This window comes from Rhinoraja longicauda, chromosome 7 (assembly GCF_053455715.1).
Source record: "Rhinoraja longicauda isolate Sanriku21f chromosome 7, sRhiLon1.1, whole genome shotgun sequence".
NCBI lineage: Eukaryota > Metazoa > Chordata > Chondrichthyes > Rajiformes > Arhynchobatidae > Rhinoraja > Rhinoraja longicauda.
The window spans coordinates 50,947,714-50,968,713 of record NC_135959.1 but is presented as its reverse complement, the minus strand read 5'-3'; the positions used below and the strand labels follow the sequence as shown (position 1 = coordinate 50,968,713).

General features: G+C 47.8%; 1 protein-coding gene across 6 annotated transcripts in view; it reads right to left on the bottom strand.

The window, feature by feature from the left end:
- Nucleotides 1–21,000, bottom strand: part of LOC144595273 (beta-galactoside alpha-2,6-sialyltransferase 2-like) — a 66,576-nt gene that overhangs the window by 12,730 nt on the left and 32,846 nt on the right. For 5 of the 6 annotated variants that reach the window (XM_078402562.1, XM_078402564.1, XM_078402568.1 and 2 more), the window contains 3 exons: nucleotides 12,093–12,190; nucleotides 10,538–10,639; nucleotides 5,012–5,186 (listed from right to left, as the gene is read on the bottom strand). In XM_078402562.1, the coding sequence (XP_078258688.1) occupies nucleotides 5,012–5,186; nucleotides 10,538–10,639; nucleotides 12,093–12,190 (375 nt within the window). The remainder of the gene's footprint in view (nucleotides 1–5,011; nucleotides 5,187–10,537; nucleotides 10,640–12,092; nucleotides 12,191–21,000) is intronic. The other variant, XM_078402567.1, reaches the window with a different exon arrangement.

The following is a 21,000-nucleotide window of genomic DNA, read 5'->3' as shown; positions in this document are numbered from 1 at the left end:
ACCCCGCGGCCGAGCCGCACCCCGCGCCGTGAGGAAGAGAAAAGTTTCCCCCACCCCCCCCCCACCCACACCACCACCACCACCCCCCACACATACACAACCAAAAAAAATACAAAAACCATCCCAACACCGACACACAACAGAAAAAAAGGAAAAAGACGAACAGATTGCTAGCGAGCCGCAGCCGTTAGGCGCCGCCACTTCCGCACCGCAGGGCAGGTATCTCAGATTTATCAGCAGTTAAGCAGGAGGCTCTGATCTCAACTACGAGTGATTACCGGCAAGGGCTGTGCAACATCAATTTTAGCACAGCACAAAGTGCTGGAGTAACTCAGCAGGTCAGGCAGCATCTCTGGAAGGAATTGATAGACTACGTTTGTGACTCTTTTGGATTAGTTTAGTTTAGGGATACAGTATGGAAACAGGCCCTTCGGCCCACCAAGTCCACGCTGAACAGTGAACCCCTGTACACCAGTTCTGTCATTCTAGGGACAATTTACAGAAGCCAATTAATCTCCAAACCTGCACGTCTTTGAAATGCGGGAGGAAACCGGAGCACACGGAGAAAACCCATGCGATCACAGGGAGAATGTACAAGCTCTGTACAGACAATACCCGTAGTCAGGTTTGAGCCCAGGTCTCTGGCGTTGTTAGGCAGCAACTCTACCGCTGCACCACTGTGCTGCACTGACTGAAAGGGTTTGAAGAAGGGTCCCGACCCCAGCATGTGACCACCTGCTCCAACTGCAAGTGCTCCAGCACTTTGCATTTTCCGCAAGATTCCAGTATCTGCAGTTCTCTCTCAATTTCAGCAGCTTTGGAGATGGTGTCTGCTCTGCCACTAGCTGCCTCTTTCCACCACCACGTGAGGCTATGCAACAGGTTTGGGAAGAAAAATGTTGCCAGAAAATCCACCGGAGACAAGCGTGGACAGCACAGTAACCAGTAATAGCAATGCCAGAGATAGTTTGACATTAATTAAGATTAATTACCCCATTATAAAATACACTCAAACTTGAATACACAAGCCTCAAACATAAATGCACCACTGTTAATCTTTTCCAGTCGTAGAGTCAAAGAGTGTGGAAACATGCCCTTCGGCCCAACTTTCCCACACCAATAAACATGTCCTGTCTACACTCGTCCCACCTGCCTGCGTTTGGTCCATATTCCTCCAAACCTGTCCTATCCATGTACCTGCCCAAATGTTTCTTAAATGTTGTGATAGTACCTGCCTCAACTACCTCCCCCAGCAACTTGTCCAATACACCCACCACTGAGCGTTTACCCGATATATTCCTCGCATCATTTTGTACACATATATAAGATCACCCCTCATTCTCCTGCGCTCTGAGGAATATAGTCCTAGCCTACTCAACCTCTCCCCATAGCTCAGGCCTTTGAGTCCTGGTAACATTCTCGTAAATCTTCTCTGCACCCGTTCCTGCTTGCAACATATATACTATAACATGATGCCCAGAACTGAACACAATGCTCTAAATGTGGCTGCACCAACATCTAATATAACTGTAATATGACCTCCCGACCTCTATACTGTTCATGGAAAAGTACTGAAATTTATTGGTGTACATTTGTTTGGTGAACCTCCCAGTGAGATACTGGCAGAACTAAGACCAGGAATGCGCAGGGCAACCGAAACAGCAACTTCCCAACTAGTGCATTTTTCTGTGCATGAACAAAATGCCAGAAATTGTTATCCAACTTGCTCCTGAATAACAACATGTAGTGTTGCATTGCTGATTATCCTCCCACAAAATGAACGTCTGTGTGAGAAAATTATCATTTGGGAACATGACATTTGAGAGAGCTTCACTCTAAGAATTGAAGATGACTCCATACAAAACACTTCATGTTGTAAATAGCTTCGAGCACCATTACTATAGAAAAAAGATAAAGCATATATTTACATTATAATCATCACATGAAATGGAACAGTTATGAGTGATAGCTAGAGGTGCTGCAACCACTTCTGCTGGAGCAAAGAAGAAATAAAATTCTGCATCAAATGCATTTAAATTTCTGAATTTAGATTTTTCAATTGGGTCTAAATCTCTCCTGCAGGCCTCCTAGTTCTTTATAAATTGTGTAAAGTGTTTAATTTGTAATAACTCAGCTAAAACGAAAGAAAAATGGCGATTGATAATGTGAAGCATAGAAATTATTTATCTGCAGTACCCCTAGGACTCTGCTATTTCTTGATATATAAATATAAACAAGGGAAGTTAATGCACTTCTGTCTATTCTAACCAGGATGAATGTCAGAATGCTTTACACACTCAAGTTCTTAATAGTTCTTTAAATTGGCCAACGTTAAAAGCGTTTTTTTTTGTTGTTGTTGAATAATTCACTATTCATGCATGCCTTTATCAGTTGCGCTAAGTTTTGTCTTTAACCATTGGGCTTTTCTGAAGCGGTGTCGAACAAATGATACATAGATCCATTTAGTTCAGTTACAGTATTTTGAATTTTTTCCCTGAAACCTTCAGGAAACCTTTTTTGTCCATTACCTGAATGGTGGCCAATTAGGAAAAGGGGAGATGCAACGTGACCTGGGTGTCATGGTGCACCAGTCATTGAAAGCAAGCGTGCAGGTGCAGCAGGCAGTGAAGAAAGCGAATGGTATGTTAGCATTCATAGCAAGAGGATTTGAGTATAGGAGCAGGGAGGTTCTGCTGCAGTTGTACAGGGCCTTGGTGAGACCGCATCTGGAGTATTGTGTACAGTTTTGGTCTCCTAATCTGAGGAAAGACATTCTAGCCTTAGAGGGAGTACAGAGAAGGTTCACCAGATTGATCCCTGGGATAGCAGGACTTTCATATGAAGAAAGACTGGATAGACTAGGCTTATACTCGCTGGAATTTAGAAGACTGAGGGGGGATCTTATAGAAACATATAAAATTCTTAAGGGGTTGGAGAGGCTAGATGCGGGAAGATTGTTCCCGATGTTGGGGAAGTCCAGAACCAGGGGTCACAGCTTAAGGATAAGGGGGAAGTCTTTTAGGACCGAGATGAGAAAACATTTCTTCACACAGAGAGTGGTGAGTCTGTGGAATTCTCTGCCACAGAAGGTAGTTGAGGCCAGTTCATTGGCTATATTTAAGAGGGAGTTAGATGTGGCCCTTGTGGCTAAAGGGATCAGGGGGTATGGAGAGAAGGCAGGGTCAGGTTACTGAGCTGGATGATCAGCCATGATCATATTGAATGGCGGTGCAGGCTCGAAGGGCCGAATGGCCTACTCCTGCGCCTATTTTCTATGTTTCTATGTTTCTATTACGAGCAAACTTATTGCTAATTAAACAACCAATTTTCTTTCAGCCTTTAAAAAAACCAGGTTTTTATTAATTACCTTACACAATTTATTGCTGTCCCTTTAATTTTCCAGACATTTCTTTAAAAAAGCTTTGGAGGATTTGTCAAGCACAACATCACATATTCTTGTTGATTAATTCCATGCGTTTATAAATTCACACAACTGTTATCTTCAATCAATTATTGTAAATGTTTGGTCATAAGTGAAGTAAAGGTCCTGTCCCACTTTAGGCGATTTTAAGGCGACTGCCGGAAACTAGGCTGTCGCCGACAGTTCGCCGGGTGAGGAGTCTTCCAAGAATCGTAGTGGATCTCAGCGCGTCGCTGAGAAATCATCCGGAGTGAAATTTCTCGGCGACAGCTGGCTTGTCGCCAGGTATCGTTGCTTATTGCGGGCGCTGTCGCATGCTGTCCCCAGGTTTGTTAGGTTCTCTTAGATGCATTTAGAAGCACATAATAGTAAAGTCATTTCAAAATACCATAAAATGCTTGTGTTTAACTAATTTATTTACCGTCAGGACATTTGACAGGTAGATTGGAGGCGACAGTTTGACGGTCAGGTAAGCGTGGGAATTTTGCGATGTTTATGGCCATCAGCCATTACATTTAAAGTGAGCTCCCAACCCAGATATGCAACCCAGAAACCAGATATGCATCTCCCGTACATTTTCAAAGAATGCCACACACTTTTCACAAAAATCCACTTAACCACTTAAAAAAAAAAAATTTTTAATACAGCTATTAGTAAACTGGAAGTAAATCCAGTTTATGCCTTGTTACAGTGATGCTTGTTTTTTAAGTAACCCATACAAGATGTTAGAGTTCAAAACTCTCAAACACTTACCGACTTGTCATTGATTTCAGCGAAAATTAGAACACCGGAGAAGCATTGACAGCGTGGGAATTTTGCGATGTTTCCGAAGACGCTGTAATCTCGACCTGACTCAGTATTGTCGTGGTCATTGTCGTCGGGTAAAAGAAAAGTTTGGCGATCTGCTACGATTTTGACAGTCGCTGGCAGTCGCCTTAAAATCACCTAAAGTGGGACAGGCCCTTAAGACTATCAGGTCTATTGTTAATTAATCTAAGATTCCATTCTTTGCAATCCTGTTGATCAACTTGCACATTGAATGAAGGAATATTGAAAAACTCTGGTTGGCAACTCAGTTATCATCACACTTCTTTCAGTGGTGTAGAGTATGAGCATCAGATGGTCTGTTAATTTTAGGTTGCTTTCACTTCCAGTATCATTTGTAAAAATAAAATATGTGTCGATTCGATTCTTTCACTGGCCCATTCATTCCATTATGGTCAACAACCATAGTGAGACACACCAGAGAGGAGTTAAATAATGAGATACAAAGCGCTGGAGATATTCAGCAGGGCAGGCAGCAAGTTTTAAAGGTTTCCGACCCAAAACGTCACCCATCCCTTTTCTCCAGAGATGCTGCCTGACCCGTTGAGTTACTCCAACACTTTTTACTCCAGCACTATCTTCTGTATAAGCCAGCATCTGCAGTTCCTTCCTACACATCATTTAACATCCCAGGTTGACTATCTTTCAGTCCAACACCAGTTCTGTTACCAGATCATCAACAAAGAACTCCGACGTTTGTCGGCATCCTATTTCACATTTTCAGCTTCTGGCGTATTTATCTTTGCGGAGGGAGGCTGGACTTACCAATGAATCCAGATGATGGGGGATTTGGCTGGATCTTTTCCTGAGTATTTTCCTGGATTATATCCCAAAGCTGCCAAACAAATTTTGGATGAAGGATGTAGAAGGGCTGCTCAGGGTTCTTTCTCCTATATCGCAAGTAGGGCATGAATAGGTTGTAATCGGGCTTCTTGTACCACTGTGGAGCACAAAATGTGCATTAGAAGGGGATCCAAAAGGCTCATTTTCAATTCTGGAGCTCAAAACAGAAAGAAAACACATTATTTATTTTATAATGTAGGGGGAGAGTGGGGGTGGGAGGAGGGTGGGGGAAGGAGGGGGGGAGTGGGGGTGGGGGGAGGAGGGGGTCGGGGTGAGTGGGGGTGGGTGGAGGGGGCCGTGGAGAGTGGGGGTGGGGTTCGGGGAGAGTGGGGGTGGGGGGTTGGGGAGAGTGGGGGTGGGGGGTCGGGGAGAGTGGGGAGGGGGCAGTGGGGGGAACAGTGGGGGTGGGGGGAAGGGGACAGTGGGAGGAGGGGGGAATAGGGGTTGGGAGTGGGGAATGGGGTGGAGGCACGGCTGGGGGGGGTGGGGGCAGGGGAGGGACAAGTGGGGGTGGGGTAGGGGGATGGAGTGGGTCAGTAGGGGGACGAGGGGGGATAAGGGCGATTGAGTGAGGGGGGTTGAGGGTGCTACACCAATACAGGAGAGTCTTTGAGTCCAGGGCTCATTCAGTGACGACACCCTCTCCCCTTCCCTGTTCCCCCTCTGCGAGGAATGGGCCCAACGGGTCCACTTGGTATAGTTATTTATAAAACTGCCAAACAAATTGATTTATTTTCATATAAGTTGGAATTCTGATAAAAACAGCAATTGTATTTGACTTTGCAGCCCAGATACCCATGACCAGAACTAAATTTCAACCCTGTAATTTACGTTAATTAACACACCATTTTAAGTGCATTTTGCAAATCAAACATTTGTGCTGGTCCTAGGCAGTTTGGACAAATTATTCTTTCTCGTGGAATCCTGGACAAAGGAAACTTCTATTACGAGACATATGGTTTGCATGGAGCGCAATCAAATTTTAATCAAATATTAAATTAATATTAAAGATCAATATTATTGAATGTAAATGAGTCGCATGCTTAGTGTGCCTTGGGTCCTCCATGCCCGATTGATGTAATGTTTGCATTATTTACTTTGCATCAGCTGTTATCGAACTTGAACACAGGGTAGCGGGTCATGTGTTGCTCGAGTCCTTATCGAGTCTGGACCTCAGTCAACCATATTCCTGACTTGATTATTCTAGCTGGGGATGGAAGGGCTACACCTCATGGTTACTTTGAGGCAGGTAATGGCCAACCATACGTCCAAACCCAAGGGCATAACTGCCCCAGGTGATAGGATTGGTTGCTTTCCATTTGCAAAGGGTTTAAAAGGACAACACTTAAGATATGGAAACAATCACTTGAACTGCGAAGGGCTACAGGCCAAGTGCTGGCAAATAGGATTAGTATAGATGGATGCTCGATGGTCGACATGGACACGGTGGGACAAAGTGCCTGTTTCTGGAGGTATGTGTCTTGACATTATAACTCAAAGTTTCTACTTTGATTATGTTTTTCTTATAAATACTGGACCTCCATCGGCCTAGAATTCATGGACTTGCTGCAAACCAGTACGAATTGCATAGTTCACAAAGGTTTATTTATCAGCAAAGGTATTTTCAGCCAACCTTCCTCAATTTCAAATCAAAAGAAAAACACAAGATACTCAAGGGTCTGAGCTGTAGGGTGAGGCTGAGCAGGCTGGAACTCTATTTCTTGGAGCGCAGGAGGATGAGGGGTGATCTTATTGAGGTGTATAAAATCATGAGAGGAATAGATCGGGTAGACGCACAGAGTCTTTTGCCCAGAGTAGCGGAGTTGAGAACCAGAGGACATAGGTTTAAGATGAAGGGGGAAGATTTAGTAGCAATCCGAGGGGTAACATTTTCACACAAGGGGTGGTGGTTGAATGGAACGAGCAGCCAGAGGAGGTAGATGGGGCAGGGACAATGGCAACATTTAAGAAACAATTAGTCAGGTATGTGGATCAGACAGTTTTTAGAGGGCCATGGGCCAAAGACAGACTAGTGTAGATGCGACATGTTGGTCGGTGTGGGCAAATTGGGTTGACGGGCCTGTTTCCACGCTGTATGACTTCATGACCCTGAGGTACACTTCTTACAAGATAAAAATGGACACAAGATCGAGACATTGACTTGTAACATTCATGAAAATAAGCCAATAAAGATTCTGTTGAGAAAGTCTGGCTAATATGTTTTCCATTTACCCCAAAATATTGTTCCACATCAACCTACGTGCTTTGAAGTAAAAGCTTCATGCCATGGCTATTTTGGTCCTTTGGGACTCATCTTTATTTGATAGGAATAAAGTCTTGATGTGTTTCAATTTTATTCTGAAGCAGGAGTTTTGGTTTTCTGGCTTTTCATTTGAGAATTGTAAATATATCACTGAAGTCAAAATGCAATTCCATGCACGAGGGCCATGGAAGGGTGAAGAGACAACATCTGCCACACAGATGGATTTCTCAGCAACCCCATCCTCACCAACCACAGTTTGAATATTTGCTCTACTAAACATATTTCTCCTGGGACAAACCTTGTGTTTGTTGTGCCCAATGGATCTTACAACGTTTCCAGAGTTAAATAGCAAGGAGGGAAAAAGAAGAATATTGGGAGCAAGGGAGTACTAATGAACAAGAAAACTATTTGAGCAACAATGATAGAAAATTCTCTGAAATAACACAGGAAACAGAGCAAAAAAACATTTCAGGAGAATGAATATAGAAAGGAGGGAAATAGCCTATTAACTGAGTAAATCAGCAGAGAATAATAATAATCTAAGATTAATGTATAAAATTACATTTCCACGGCAACCTCCACTAGGGTTGCCAACTGTCCCATATTAGCCGAGACATCCCGTATATTGGGCTAAATTGGTTTGTCCTGTACGGGACAGCCCTTGTCCCATATTAGGCCCGGGGGACGGTGTAGGCCCAGGGGACGGTGTAGGCCCAGGGGGCGGTGTAGGTCGGCAAGCCCAGGCGCCGCCTAACGGAGCACCCTGGGAAAACCCACACGGTCACAGGAGAACGTACAAACTCCGTACAGACAGCACCTATAGTCAGGATCGAACCAGATCTCTGGTGCTGTAAGGCAACAACTCTACCGCTGTGCCACTATGAGGTCCTTTTACTAACATCTTGTGCACAGCTATATTCCCCAAACAAGGTTTTACTACTTAAAGGTGTTGCTGGGTGAAATTCATGTAGGATTAGTTTGCAGTTGACACAAAGCTGGGTGGCAGTGTGAGCTGCGAAGAGGATGCTACGAGGCTGCAGGGTGACTTGGATAGGTTGGGTGAGTGGGCAGATGCAGTATAATGTGGATAAATGTGAGGTTATCCACTTTGGTGGGAAGAACAGGAAGGCAGATTATTATCTGAATGGTGTCAGGGGAGGTGCAACGAGACCTGTGTGTGCTTGTACATCAGTCACTGAAAGTAAGCATGCAGGTAAAGCAGGCAGTGAAGAAAGCTAATGGCATGTTGGCCTTCATTGCGAGAGGATTTGAGTTTAGGAGCAAAGAGGTCCAACTGCAGGGCCCTGGTGAGACCGCACCTGGAGTACCGTGTGCAGTTTTGGTCTCCTAATTTGAGGAAGGACATTATTGTTATTGAGGGAGTGCAGCATAGGTTCACCACGTTAATGTCTGGGATGGCGGGACTGACATATGATGAAAGAATGTGTCGACTGGGCTTGTATTCACTGGAATCTAGAAGAATGAGAGGGAATCTTATAGAAATATATAAAATTCTTAAAGGATTAGACAGGCTAGATGCAGCAAAAAAATTCCCGATTTTGGCGGAGTCCAGAACCAGGGGTCACAGTTTAAGAATAAGGGGTAGGCCATTTAGTACTGAGATGAAAAAAAATTTTCACCCAGAGAGTTGAGAATCTGTGGAATTCTCTGCCACAGAAGGCAATGGTGGCCAATTCACTGGATGGTTTCAAAAGAGTTAGATTTTGGGCTTAGAGCTAAAGGAATCAAGGGATATGGGGAAAAAGCAGGAATGGGGTACTGATTTTAGATGATCAACCATGATCATATTGCCATGGCGGTGCTGGCTTGAAGGGCCGAATGGCCTACCACTGCACCTATTTTCTATGTTTCTATGATGATGATACCATTTCATTGTTGCAATGTTGCTTTCCACAATCATAGATAATACTAAAGAGAATTATTAATATCTAGAAATGAGCTGATGTCTAGTCTGCATCTCACAACGATGCCATTTATCATCTGGTTTCTTAGAAACTCATCCCTATTCTGCAAATTAATAAACCTTGGATTTATACATTCTCAAAGCACTTTCCACAAGTTGATAAATTATTTTAAACTGTAGGCAAATATAACTAAAGGGGACAGGGTGGTTAATTTGCCCCTTTGTGATCTACACAAATAAATCAAGGATAAATGTAGATTTAGAATGTAAAGGCCCTGTTGTTCTTCAAGATGCTTGGTCAGTTCTTTTATGTACAACTGAAAAACAGAAATTGGGGGAGGGTGGGGAGTGAAAAGAAGGGAGGTGAACATCTGAAAACAGCTTCAGAAATGGAGAATGGGTTACTCGAACACTTTGTGTCCTTTTGTGTATTAACCAGCTTCTGCAATTCCTTGTTTCTACATGAGGTGACACTGTGTCAGTAGTGCTAAACACATGATCCCAGGAATGATTGGGTTAACATATGATAAGTGTTTAATGGCACTGAGCCTGTATTCATTGGTGTTTAGAAGAATGGGATGGGATGGGATGGGGGGGAAACACCTCATTGAAACTTACCTGATAGTGAAAGGCATGGATAGACTGGATTTGGAGAGGATGTTTCAACTATCATATCATATCATATCATATCATATATATACAGCCGGAAACAGGCCTTTTCGGCCCACCAAGTCCGTGCCGCCCAGCGATCCCCGCACATTAACACTATCCTACACCCACTAGGGACAATTTTTACATTTACCCAGCCAATTAACCTACATACCTGTTCGTCTTTGGATCACTAGTGGGAGAATCGAGGACCAGAGGCCATAGCTCAGAATAAAAGGCCGTACGTTTACAAAGGAGATGAAGAGGAATTTATTTGGCAGAGGGTGATGAATCTGTAGAATTCATTGCCACAGAAGGCTATGGCCAAGTCAATGGATATTTTTACGGCAGAGACTGAAAGATTGTTGATTAGTACAGGTATCAGGGGTTATGGGGAAAAGGCAGGAGAATGGGTTTGAGAGGGAAAGATAGATCAGCCATGGTTGATGGCGGAGTAGACTTGCTGGGCCGAATGGCCCAATTCTGCTCATATAACAATTTATGGACACATGTTAACATCTGCATCTTTTACTTCACTTCCTAAATACCCATCAGCATTTATTGTCGCAGTGATTAAATACCCAGCATAAAATTTTCCTTCTGTTCCTCTTACCTTTAGCAAGTTTACAGAGTAAGGAGCAGGATCCCAGGCTACCAGAACAATATTCTTGAACAGGGTACTATTGTTAAATTGGTGCTCTGGGTTCACAAGTATCTGGAAATCAGGACACAAAGATACCATTTTAAATATTTGAATATTCAAAATTTTATACAGCTGCACCATGACTTCCTGACATTCATACTAACTGCCTCGACTTCTTTCCCACGCTACTCACTTGTGTTGCCACCTCAGGGAGCTATGGACGCACCCCAAGATACATGTGATATGTTTTGTTAACAGATGATAACATTAAGAAACAAAATGGAGATGAGAAACAAATTGAAAGTTACTTCTTCAGTGGCTTTGATTGTTACAGAGACATAATTAATTGCAAGTACAGGCCCACCACTGATTTTCCGACACCCTTGGTTCCAGAGCCTTGCTGGATTATCCATTTTGGTCATGGTCATGAGGGGAGTTGAACACTACCGGAACAGTTCGCTAAGGCTGCCAGGGGGCCGAGATGCTGGCCCACATAGTCGGCCTCGCAATTCAGCTATGGGAATGAATTGGCGGGCTCTGTCCGGGCCGGAGTTCCAGAGCCACAGCTGCAGAGGGCAAATTCAACCCGCCAATCGGGGGTTCGTCCACGAAAGTCCTGATGAGGTCAAGATTGGCCACCTCATCAGGCCTAGGTGCCACATTTTTGCCGGGACTTCCGGGGGAGGTTTTAAGTGCGCTTCCCATAATTTTGCACGGATTAAAGGAGGTGCTGGATCATTAGATGCCTGAAAAAAAAAATCAGTGGTGGATCTGTACTTTCCTCCTATAACTGGCTCATGTGATTCCAGTCCCACCCAGGGATCACACCAGAGAAAAATATAATGGTCAAAATATAATGTCAAAAGTCAAACGAACCAATGATCTTTCCTCTATCACGAGATCATTAATTTCCCATTGATTGTGTTTGAATAAATCGTCCGTGTAGAATTTGTCAAATCATGTATCATGAAGGTTGAAACTTTTATATAAAAATAAAAACATTATGAAGTGATAAACATCAACAATATAACCATTTGCTGGTCTGCCTTTGACTGAATTAGTAGACTTGCTATATTCCATTTTCAACCTCAAGATAAGTATGTTTCATTATTATAGTTGCGGGATTTGGGAGTTGGGGGGCGGGGGGAAGAGACACCAGGGAGATGCCAAAAGAGTGTTGCCCCACATTGTATACTTGTGGTAAACTACATAACGAGTTTAATAATGAATATATAGGAAAATAACTGCAAATGCTGGTTTAAATCGAAGATAGACACAAAATGCTGGAGTAACTCAGCGGGTCAGGCAGCATTTCAGGAGAGAAGGATTGGGTGACATTTCGGGGCGAGACCCTTCTTCAGTCTGACCCGCTGAGTTACTCCAGCAGTTTGTGTCTACGTTTAATAATGAATAAAGAAGCTTTAAAGTCTTTCTAGGGTTGATGCCCCAATGGTATGAAGAATATTTTATAGTGAGAAGTAAAAATAACTGAAGCAAAGATACATAAAGGCAAGTGATCACTCACCTGAGAGTTAATAACACGGATGGTGGTTTTGCTTCCAACATCATTCTCGTAACCATGTGTAGGGGCTGCATTAAATCTTAGAACCGCATCATGAGAATCTGGAAAACAAAAAGAATAACGATCTTTGCATTTAATCAGGAATTTAACAGAAAGTTTAAGGAAAGTTCTACATGGGATAAGAGAGTAAGGTCAGGGCCAATGGTGACCGGTGTGAGAGGGGAGGTGAATACCGAATTAAAGTGTTGTATTTAAATGCGCGAAGTATAAAAAATAAAGTGGATGAGCTTGAGCAGGGCCGTCTTTACAGCATTATGGGCCCCGGGCAAAGCAGTGTACTGGGGCCCCTACGACAACTACTCACAGGAATAAAAATGTAAATGGTCGATAAAATGGGGCCCCTATGCTCGTGGGGCCCCGGGCAAGTGCCCATCAGGCCCATGCGTTAAGACGGCCCTGAGCTTGAGGCTCAGTTAGACATTGGCAAGTATGACGTTGTGGGAATGACAGAAACATGGCTACAAGAGGACCAGGGCTGGGAACTGAAAATTCAGGGGTATACGACCTATCGAAAAGACAGACAGGTGGGCAGAGGGGGTGGGGATGCTCTGTTGGTAAGGAATGATATTCACTCCCTTGCAAGGGGTGACGTAGAATCAGGAGATGTAGAATCAGTATGGATAGAAATGAGAAATTGCAAGGGTAAAAAGACCCTAGTGGGAGTTATCTACAGGCCCCCAAACAGTAGCCTCAACATAGGGTGCGAGTTGAATCAAGAGCTAAAATTGGCATTAATCTTGGGAATAATGCAGAAGTTGCAGGATCAATTCATCCCAAAAAGGAGGAAAGATTCTAAGGGAAGTAAGAGGCACCCGTGGCTGACAAGGGAAGTCAAGCACAGCATAAAAATAAAAGAGAATAAGTATAACATAGCAAAGAAGAGCAGGAAGCTAGAGGATTGGGACTCTTTTAAAGAGCAACAGAAGATAACTAAAAAGGCAATGCGGGGAGAAAAGATGAGGTACGAAGGTAAGCTGGCCAATAATATAAAGGAGGATAGTAAAAGGTTCTTTAGCTATGTGAAGAGGAAAAAAATAGTTAAGGCAAATGTGGGTCCCTTGAAGACAGAAGCAGGGGAATTTATTACGGGGAACAAGGAAATGGCAGACGAGTTGAACAGGTACTTTGGATCTGTTTTCACTAAGGAAGATACAAACAATCTCCCAGATGTTCTAGTGGCCAGAGATCCTAGGGTGTCGGAGGAACTGAAGAACATTCACATTAGGCAGGAAATGGTGTTGGGTAGACTGATGGGACTGAAGGCTGATAAATCCCCAGGGCCTGATGGTCTGCATCCCAGGGTACTTAAGGAGGTGGCTCTAGAAATCGTGGACGCATTGGTGATCATTTTCCAATGTTCTATAGATTCAGGAACAGTTCCTGTGGATTGGAGGGTAGCTAATGTTATCCCACTTTTTAAGAAAGGAGGGAGAGAGAAAACGGGAAATTATAGACCAGTTAGTCTGACATCAGTGGTGGGGAAGATGCTGGAGTCAATTATAAAAGACGAAATTGCAGAGCATTTGGATAGCAGTAATAGGATCGTTCTGAGTCAGCATGGATTTACAAAGGGGAAATCATGCTTGACTAATCTTCTGGAATTTGTTGAGGATGTAACTAGGAGAGGGTGACTTGGACAGGCTGTGTGAGTGGGCGGATGCATGGCAGATGCAGTTTAATGTGGATTAGTGTGTGGTTATCCACTTTGGTGGTAAGAATAGGAAGGCAGATTATTATCTGAATGGTGTCAAGTTAGGAAAAGGGGACATACAACGAGATCTGGGTGTCCTACTTTGCTTCAGTCACTGAAAGGAAGCATGCAGGTACAGCAGGCAGTGAAGAAAGCCAATGGAATATTGGCCTTCATAACAAGAGGAGTTGAGTATAGGAGCAAAGAGGTCCTTCTGCAGTTGTACAGGGCCCTAGTGAGACTGCACCTGGAGTACTGTGTGCAGTTTTGGTCTCCAAATTTGAGGAAGGATATTCTTGCTATTGAGGGCGTGTAGTGTAGGTTTACTAGGTTAATTCCCGGAATGGCGGGACTGTCATATGTTGAAAGACTGGAGCGACGAGGCTTGTATACATTGGAATTTAGAAGGATGAGAGGGGATCTTATCGAAACATATAAGATTATTAAGGGGTTGGACACATTAGAGGCAGTAAACATGTTCCTAATGTTGGGGGAGTCCAGAACCAGGGGCCACAGTTTAAGAATAAGGGGTAGGCCATTTAGAACAGAGATGAAGAAACACTTTTTCAGTCAGAGAGTTGTAAATCTGTGGAATTCTCTGCCTCAGAAGGCAGTGGAGGCCAATTCTCTGAATGCTTTCAAGAGAGAGCAAGATAGAGCTCTTAAGGATAGCGGAGTCAGGGGGTACGGGGAGAAGGCAGGAACGAGGTACTGATTGAGAATGATCAGCCGTGATCACATTGAATGGTGGTGCTAGCTCGAAGGGCCGAATGGCCTCCTCCTGCACCCATTATCTATTGTCTAGGACTGAATTGTCCTGCACCATTTATCTGACAATGTCTCCAGAGAGAAAAAAATCAATATGCATTTAATTTTTCCGTAGTGTCATTACATAGGAGTTTTGTACAGAGCATTGAACAGTACAGCACAGGAACGGACCCTTTGGCCCACAAACTGTGTGCCGAACATGATGCCGTTAAACTGATCTCATCTGCCTGCACATGATTCATATCCCTGCATTCCCTACACTTCCATGTACATTTACATTTACCCAGCCAATTAACCTACATACCTGTACGTCTTTGGAGTGTGGGAGGAAACCGAAGATCTCGGAGAAAACCCACGCAGGTCACGGGGAGAACGTACAAACTCCTTACAGTGCAGCACCCGTAGTCAGGATCGAACCTGAGTCTCCGGCGCTGCATTCGCTGTAAAGCAGCAACTCTACCGCTGCGCTACCGTGCCGCCCCATCTTCTATTAATTCCTCCCTCTGATCCTCCAGAGAAAATAACCCGAGTTTGTTCAACCTCTTAGTCCCCACCAGCATCAGCAAACCTATTTGCAAGGGTATTGGTCTCAACCCTGTTGAGGCGTCAAGACTAATACTGGCCTGGCGGAGGCCGGAGAAAAGGCAAGATTCTTTTATTAGGCCGCGAGCTCCAGCCCACAGCGTAGTTCCCCTAGGGATGAGCCACGCCTCCCCCTGGTCTGGCTTTTAACCCCTTACGCCTGTCCGTCACGTAACGAGGGGGCTGACCCAAGGAGTGGCCTGATCCGCCACAGGACCCCCCCCAAGAACCGGAGGTACAAAACGGACAGGAGGGCGCACGAGGCGACCAGCCCGGGTGCGCACCATGACCGGCGCAGGGACCGGCGACTGACCGACAGGTGGAGGGGTCGTAGCAGACACTGGAGGGGGTAGCTTGGACGGGGGGCGACCGCGCGGGCGGGGCTGCACAACCGGCACCGGCCGATCAATGTCCACGTGTGCCGGCTTCAGCCGTGCGACCGAAACAGTCTCTCTGCGACCCCCCATGTCCAGAACGAATGTGGCCGAGCCGTGTTGCAGGACCTGGAAGGGGCCCTCGTACGGCCGCTGGAGAAGTGATCGGTGTGCGTCCCTGCGCAGGAACACAAACTGGCAGTCCTCCAGAGCGGCAGGGACGTGTGGCTGGAAGGTCCCATGACGTGACGTGGGCACAGGTGCCAGCCTGCCCACCGTCTGCCGAAGACGTTGCAGGGCGTCAGAAGGCTGCTCCACTCGACCCTGCGCTGGTGGGATGAACTCCCCGGGAACCGTCAAGGGGGCCCCGTACACCAACTCGGCGGAGGAGGAGGCCAAGTCCTCCTTGGGTGCGGTGCGGATCCCCAGCAAAACCCACGGCAGGGCGTCCACCCAGTCTGGGCCCGTGAGCCGAGCCTTCAGGGCAGCCTTCAGCTGGCGGTGAAAGCGTTCCACCAACCCGTTCGACTGTGGATGGTACGCCGTAGTGTGGTGTAGGCTGACACCCAAGAGTCTTGCCATGGCCGACCACAGTTCCGAAGTGAACTGTGGCCCCCGGTCGGATGTAATGTCCAGTGGCACCCCGAACCGGGCGATCCAGTGCGCCGCCAAGGCCCGCGCGCAGGTGGCCGTCGAGGTGTCTGCCAGCGGAATGGCCTCCGGCCACCGCGTGAAGCGATCTACCACAGTGAAGAGGTGGGTCATGCCCCGGGACGGCGGCAGCGGCCCCACGATGTCCACATGAATGTGGTCGAAGCGCTGCCGAGGGACACGAAACTCTTGCAGAGGCGCACGCACGTGTCGCTGGATTTTTGAAGTTTGGCACGGGATGCAGGTGCGTGCCCAGTGTGCGACCTGCTTACGCAGCCCATGCCACATGAAACGGGACGATACAAGGGCCACCGTCGCCCGAATGGAGGGGTGAGACAGCCCGTGGAGCACCTCGAATACCCTGCGACGCCAGACGACAGGGACGATGGGCCGCGGCAGGCCAGTGGAGGTGTCGCACAACAGTGTTGTATCCCCGGGGCCACAGACAATGTCCTCCAGCTGCAGGCCGGACACGGCTGTACGATAGGCGGCCATCTCCTCGTCCCCCAGCTGTGCGGCTGCTAGGGCGGAATAGTCGATCCCCCCGGCCATTTGTAGGACGGCGTGGATCGCGGGTCTAGACAGGGCATCGGCCACCCTGTTGTTTTTTCCCTCCACGAACCGAATTGAGGTGGTGTATTCCGACACATAAGCCAATTGTCTCTGTTGCCGCGCAGACCACGGATCCGAAACCTTGGCGAATGCAAAGGTGAGTGGCTTGTGGTCTGTGAACGCGGTGAAGGGTCTCCCCTCTAGGAAGTACCGAAAGTGGCGTACCGCGAGGTAGAGGGCGAGGAGCTCCCGGTCGAACGCGCTGTAATGCCGTTGGGCCCCGCTGAGGTGCCTGCTAAAGAAGGCGAGTGGCCGCCAACACCCGTCGATGTGCTGCTCTAGCACCGCACCGACCGCCACCTCAGAAGCGTCCACGGTCAGGGCGGTTGGGGCATCCTCCTTAGGATGGACGAGCATCGTGGCCCTGGCCAGGGCCTCCTTAGCCTGCTCAAAGGCCGCTCCTGCTTCGTCGTCCCACTCGACCTCCTTGCGGCGACCAGCCATGAGGTGGAAGAGTGGGCGCATAGTTCGGGCTACCGACGGCAGGAAGCGGTGATAGAACGAGACCATCCCGGCGAATTCCTGCAGGCCCTTGACAGTGGTCGGTCGGGGGAAACGGCGGACAGCTTCGACCCTGTCCGGAAGAGGTACCACCCCTTGTGGGGTCACCCGATGGCCGAGGAAATCGATGGCCGTCACCCCAAAACAGCACTTGGAAGGATTAATTGACAAACCGTACTCGCTGAGGCGTTTACACAGCTGGCGGAGGTGGGTACAGTGCTCCTGCCTCGAGCGGCTGGCCACGAGTACGTCGTCCAAGTACACAAAGACGAATTCTAGGCCACGGCACACACAGTCCATAAGCCGTTGGAAGGCCTGTGCGGCGTTCTTCAACCCGAACGGCATCCGTAGGAACTCGAATAGGCCGAACGGGGTGATGATGGCAGTCTTGGGGATGTCATCGGGGTGGACCGGGATTTGATTATATCCGCGTACAAGGTCCACCTTGGAGAACACGGATGCTCCGGCCAGGTGGGCATTAAAGTCCTGGATGTGCGGAACCGGGTACCTGTCGGGAACGGTCGCGTCATTTAAGCGCCGATAGTCCCCGCACGGTCGCCAACCCCCGTCCGCCTTGGGGACCAAGTGGAGTGGTGACGCCCACGGGCTATCGGAGGGGCGCACGATGCCCATTGACTCCATCTGACGAAACTCCTCTCGAGCTAGACGGAGCTTGTCTGGAGCGAGACGCCGCGCTCGGGCGTGCACGGGTGGCCCGGTGGTGGGGATGTGATGTTGCACCCCGTGCTTGGGAGCGGAGGAGGAGAAGTGGGTTTCCACAATGTCCGGGAAGTCCGCCAGGATGCGCGCGTACGTCGCATCCACGGACGACAGGTGTTCGACGTTGGGGGAGACCGGCCTCAGCGTGCTGGAGTGCACCAGGCGCTGCCGCCTGACATCCACGAGCATGGAATGCGCCCGCAGGAAGTCGGCGCCCAGCAGCGGCTGGGAAACATCGGCAATGATGAACCGCCACGTGAACCAGCTGTCGCCGAAGTTAAGGGCGAGCTGGCAGACCCCGTAAGTGTTGATGGGGCTACCGTTCGCCGCAGTGAGGAGGGGGCCGCGTTTGCCCGTATGGATATCGGCGGTGGAAGGAGGTAGGACGCTCACCTCTGCTCCAGTGTCGACGAGGAACCGACCCCCGGTGCGGCGATCCCGAGCGAACACGCGATGGATCTGGCCGGCCGCCGAAGGGATCACTGACGGCCGGCCCTCGCGTTTCCCGGAAAGGCACAGGGTAGGCGACATTGCTTGGCGTTCGGTCCCCAACGCCGGTGATAATAACACCAGCCCCCTTTGCTGGTGTCCGGGGGTGGTGCAGACTGGGATGCCCACCAGCGACCTCCGGTGGTCTCCAGCGGTATTGGAGGTGGTGCTGATTGGGCCGACCACCAGCGACCTCTGGTGGCGTCTGGCTGAACTGTCGGCGGGCCGTGTGAGAAGGACGTGCCGGCACCGGGGTGCCCGATGGCGGCCGGATTTCGCCGCGGGGGTCGCCCCGAAACGGGGTCGACGGCGGCCCCAGCTTGCTGTTGGCCTTCCGACGCCGCGGAAAAGACGGCCAGCGCTGCCAGGTCCTCCCGACGGGACATCCATATTTGATCAGCGCGCTCGCCCAGCCACTGCGTGTCGGTGAAGGGGTCCTCAGCGAGCTGAGAACGGAGGTCGACGGGGAGCTGCCGCAGGTAGGCCTGCTTGAATAAGAAACAGGGCGGGTGGTTGCCCATAAGGGCGAGCATGTCCTCCAGGAGGGCCGACGGCCGTCGGTCCCCGAGCCCCCCCTGGCTCATAACTCGAGTTGCCCTCTCGGCGTCGCTGAGGCCGAACCTCCTGATAAGGAGTTCTTTAAGGCCCTTATATTTGTCATCCGCGGGGGGGTCATTAAGGTAAGGCTTTATTCGCCGTGCTGTCGCCTGGTCCAGGGCGCCGACGACATAAAAGTACTTCGTCAAGTCGCCGGTTACCCCTCGCACAGCAAACTGTGCCTCTGCCTGCTGAAACCAGACCTCAGGCTCTTCGGTCCACAGGGTCGGGAGTTTGAGGGAGACGGCATCGAGGTCGGCAGGACCGGGTTGCACATCAGCGTTCGACATCACGACGTGTGATGTCCGTCGAGGTCACCAATGTAGTGACCTGGCGGAGGCCAGAGAAAAGGCAAGACGCCAGGCAGTTTTTAGTAAGATTCTTTTATTAGGCCGCGAGCTCCAGCCCACAGCGTAGTTCCCCTAGGGATGAGCCACGCCTCCCCCTGGTCTGGCTTTTAACCCCTTACGCCTGTCCGTCACGTAACGAGGGGGCTGACCCAAGGAGTGGCCTGATCCGCCACACTGACCTCTTAAAAATGGTTTACGGAAAAATTAGAGTAAAAATAGCTGCTTGATCATAGCAAGGACTTAGTGGGCCAAAGGGTTTGCTGTGCTGTATCTTTCTATGATACCTTATAGCTAATACTTTCTCATCCAGGCAACATATTGGTGAAGGAAAACTCCAGCTTTTTGTGTCTAACATATTGGTGAACATCTTTTCTCCTCTCCAAAGCCTCCATGTCCTTCCTGTAACATTGGGACCAAAACTGCACCCAATATTGCAAATATCGTGTTAACTATTGATTTCTGCAGATGAAACAGTACATTTTTATATAGTTGCTTGACTCTGGTTGATGAGCAGTCCAATTAGTTGCAATCTGAAGAAGGGTCTCGACCTGAAATGTCTTCAGTCTGAAGAAGGGTCTCGACCTGAAACGTCACCCATTCCTTCTCTCCTGAGATGCTGCCTGACCCGCTGAGTTACTCCAGCCTTTTTGTGATAGTCCAATTGGTTGGATCACTTTGTTAATAACGGGAAATTGCAATTAAAACTGCAATGCTCTCTGGTAGCTACTTCAATGTTAACTATAGTGCAAAGGGGTGCAGGGGAAATGGTGGGAGTAGATACAAGAGCAACATTTAAGAGGTATTTAGACAGGCACATGAACATAAAACAAAACACTGAAACCAAGTAAGTTAACAAATATAGTGGCTCAGAAATCCACCTTTTACTTTACTTTAGAGACACAGCGTGAAAACAGGCCGATCGGCCCACCAAATCCGTGCTGACCAGCGATCACCCCATACACTAGCACCATCCCATACACTAGGGACAAGTTACAACTTACAGAAGCCAATTAACCTACAGACCTGCACATCTTTGAAGTGTGGGAGGAAACCAGAGCACCCGGAGAAAGCCCACGCAGTCACAGGGAGAACTTACAAACTCCATAAAGACAACGACCCATAGTCAAGATCCAATCCGGGACTCTGGGGCTGTAAGGCCACAACTCTACTGCTGTACCACTGTGCCACCCAATGTTAAGTTATATGTTGGTTATCTGACCATTTGCATTGTTAAGAAGTTATTGCATCAGATTATAAGAGTGCAGAATAAACCTTGGCAAATCCACTCTGTGGACTATCAACCCATGCCAACTGATTACTGTGGACATCCTCCATTTCCCAGATCACATATAATGATACAATATATAAAATATATAATCTGAACTGCACAGTGCAAACAGATGAATGTAAACTTCAGACTGACACAAAGCCACTGCGCTATAAATATTTATGAATCTTTATGTCCACAAGATGGCAGAATAGGTTTGTCTGTCTTGGTGCAACATATTTTTATGTGT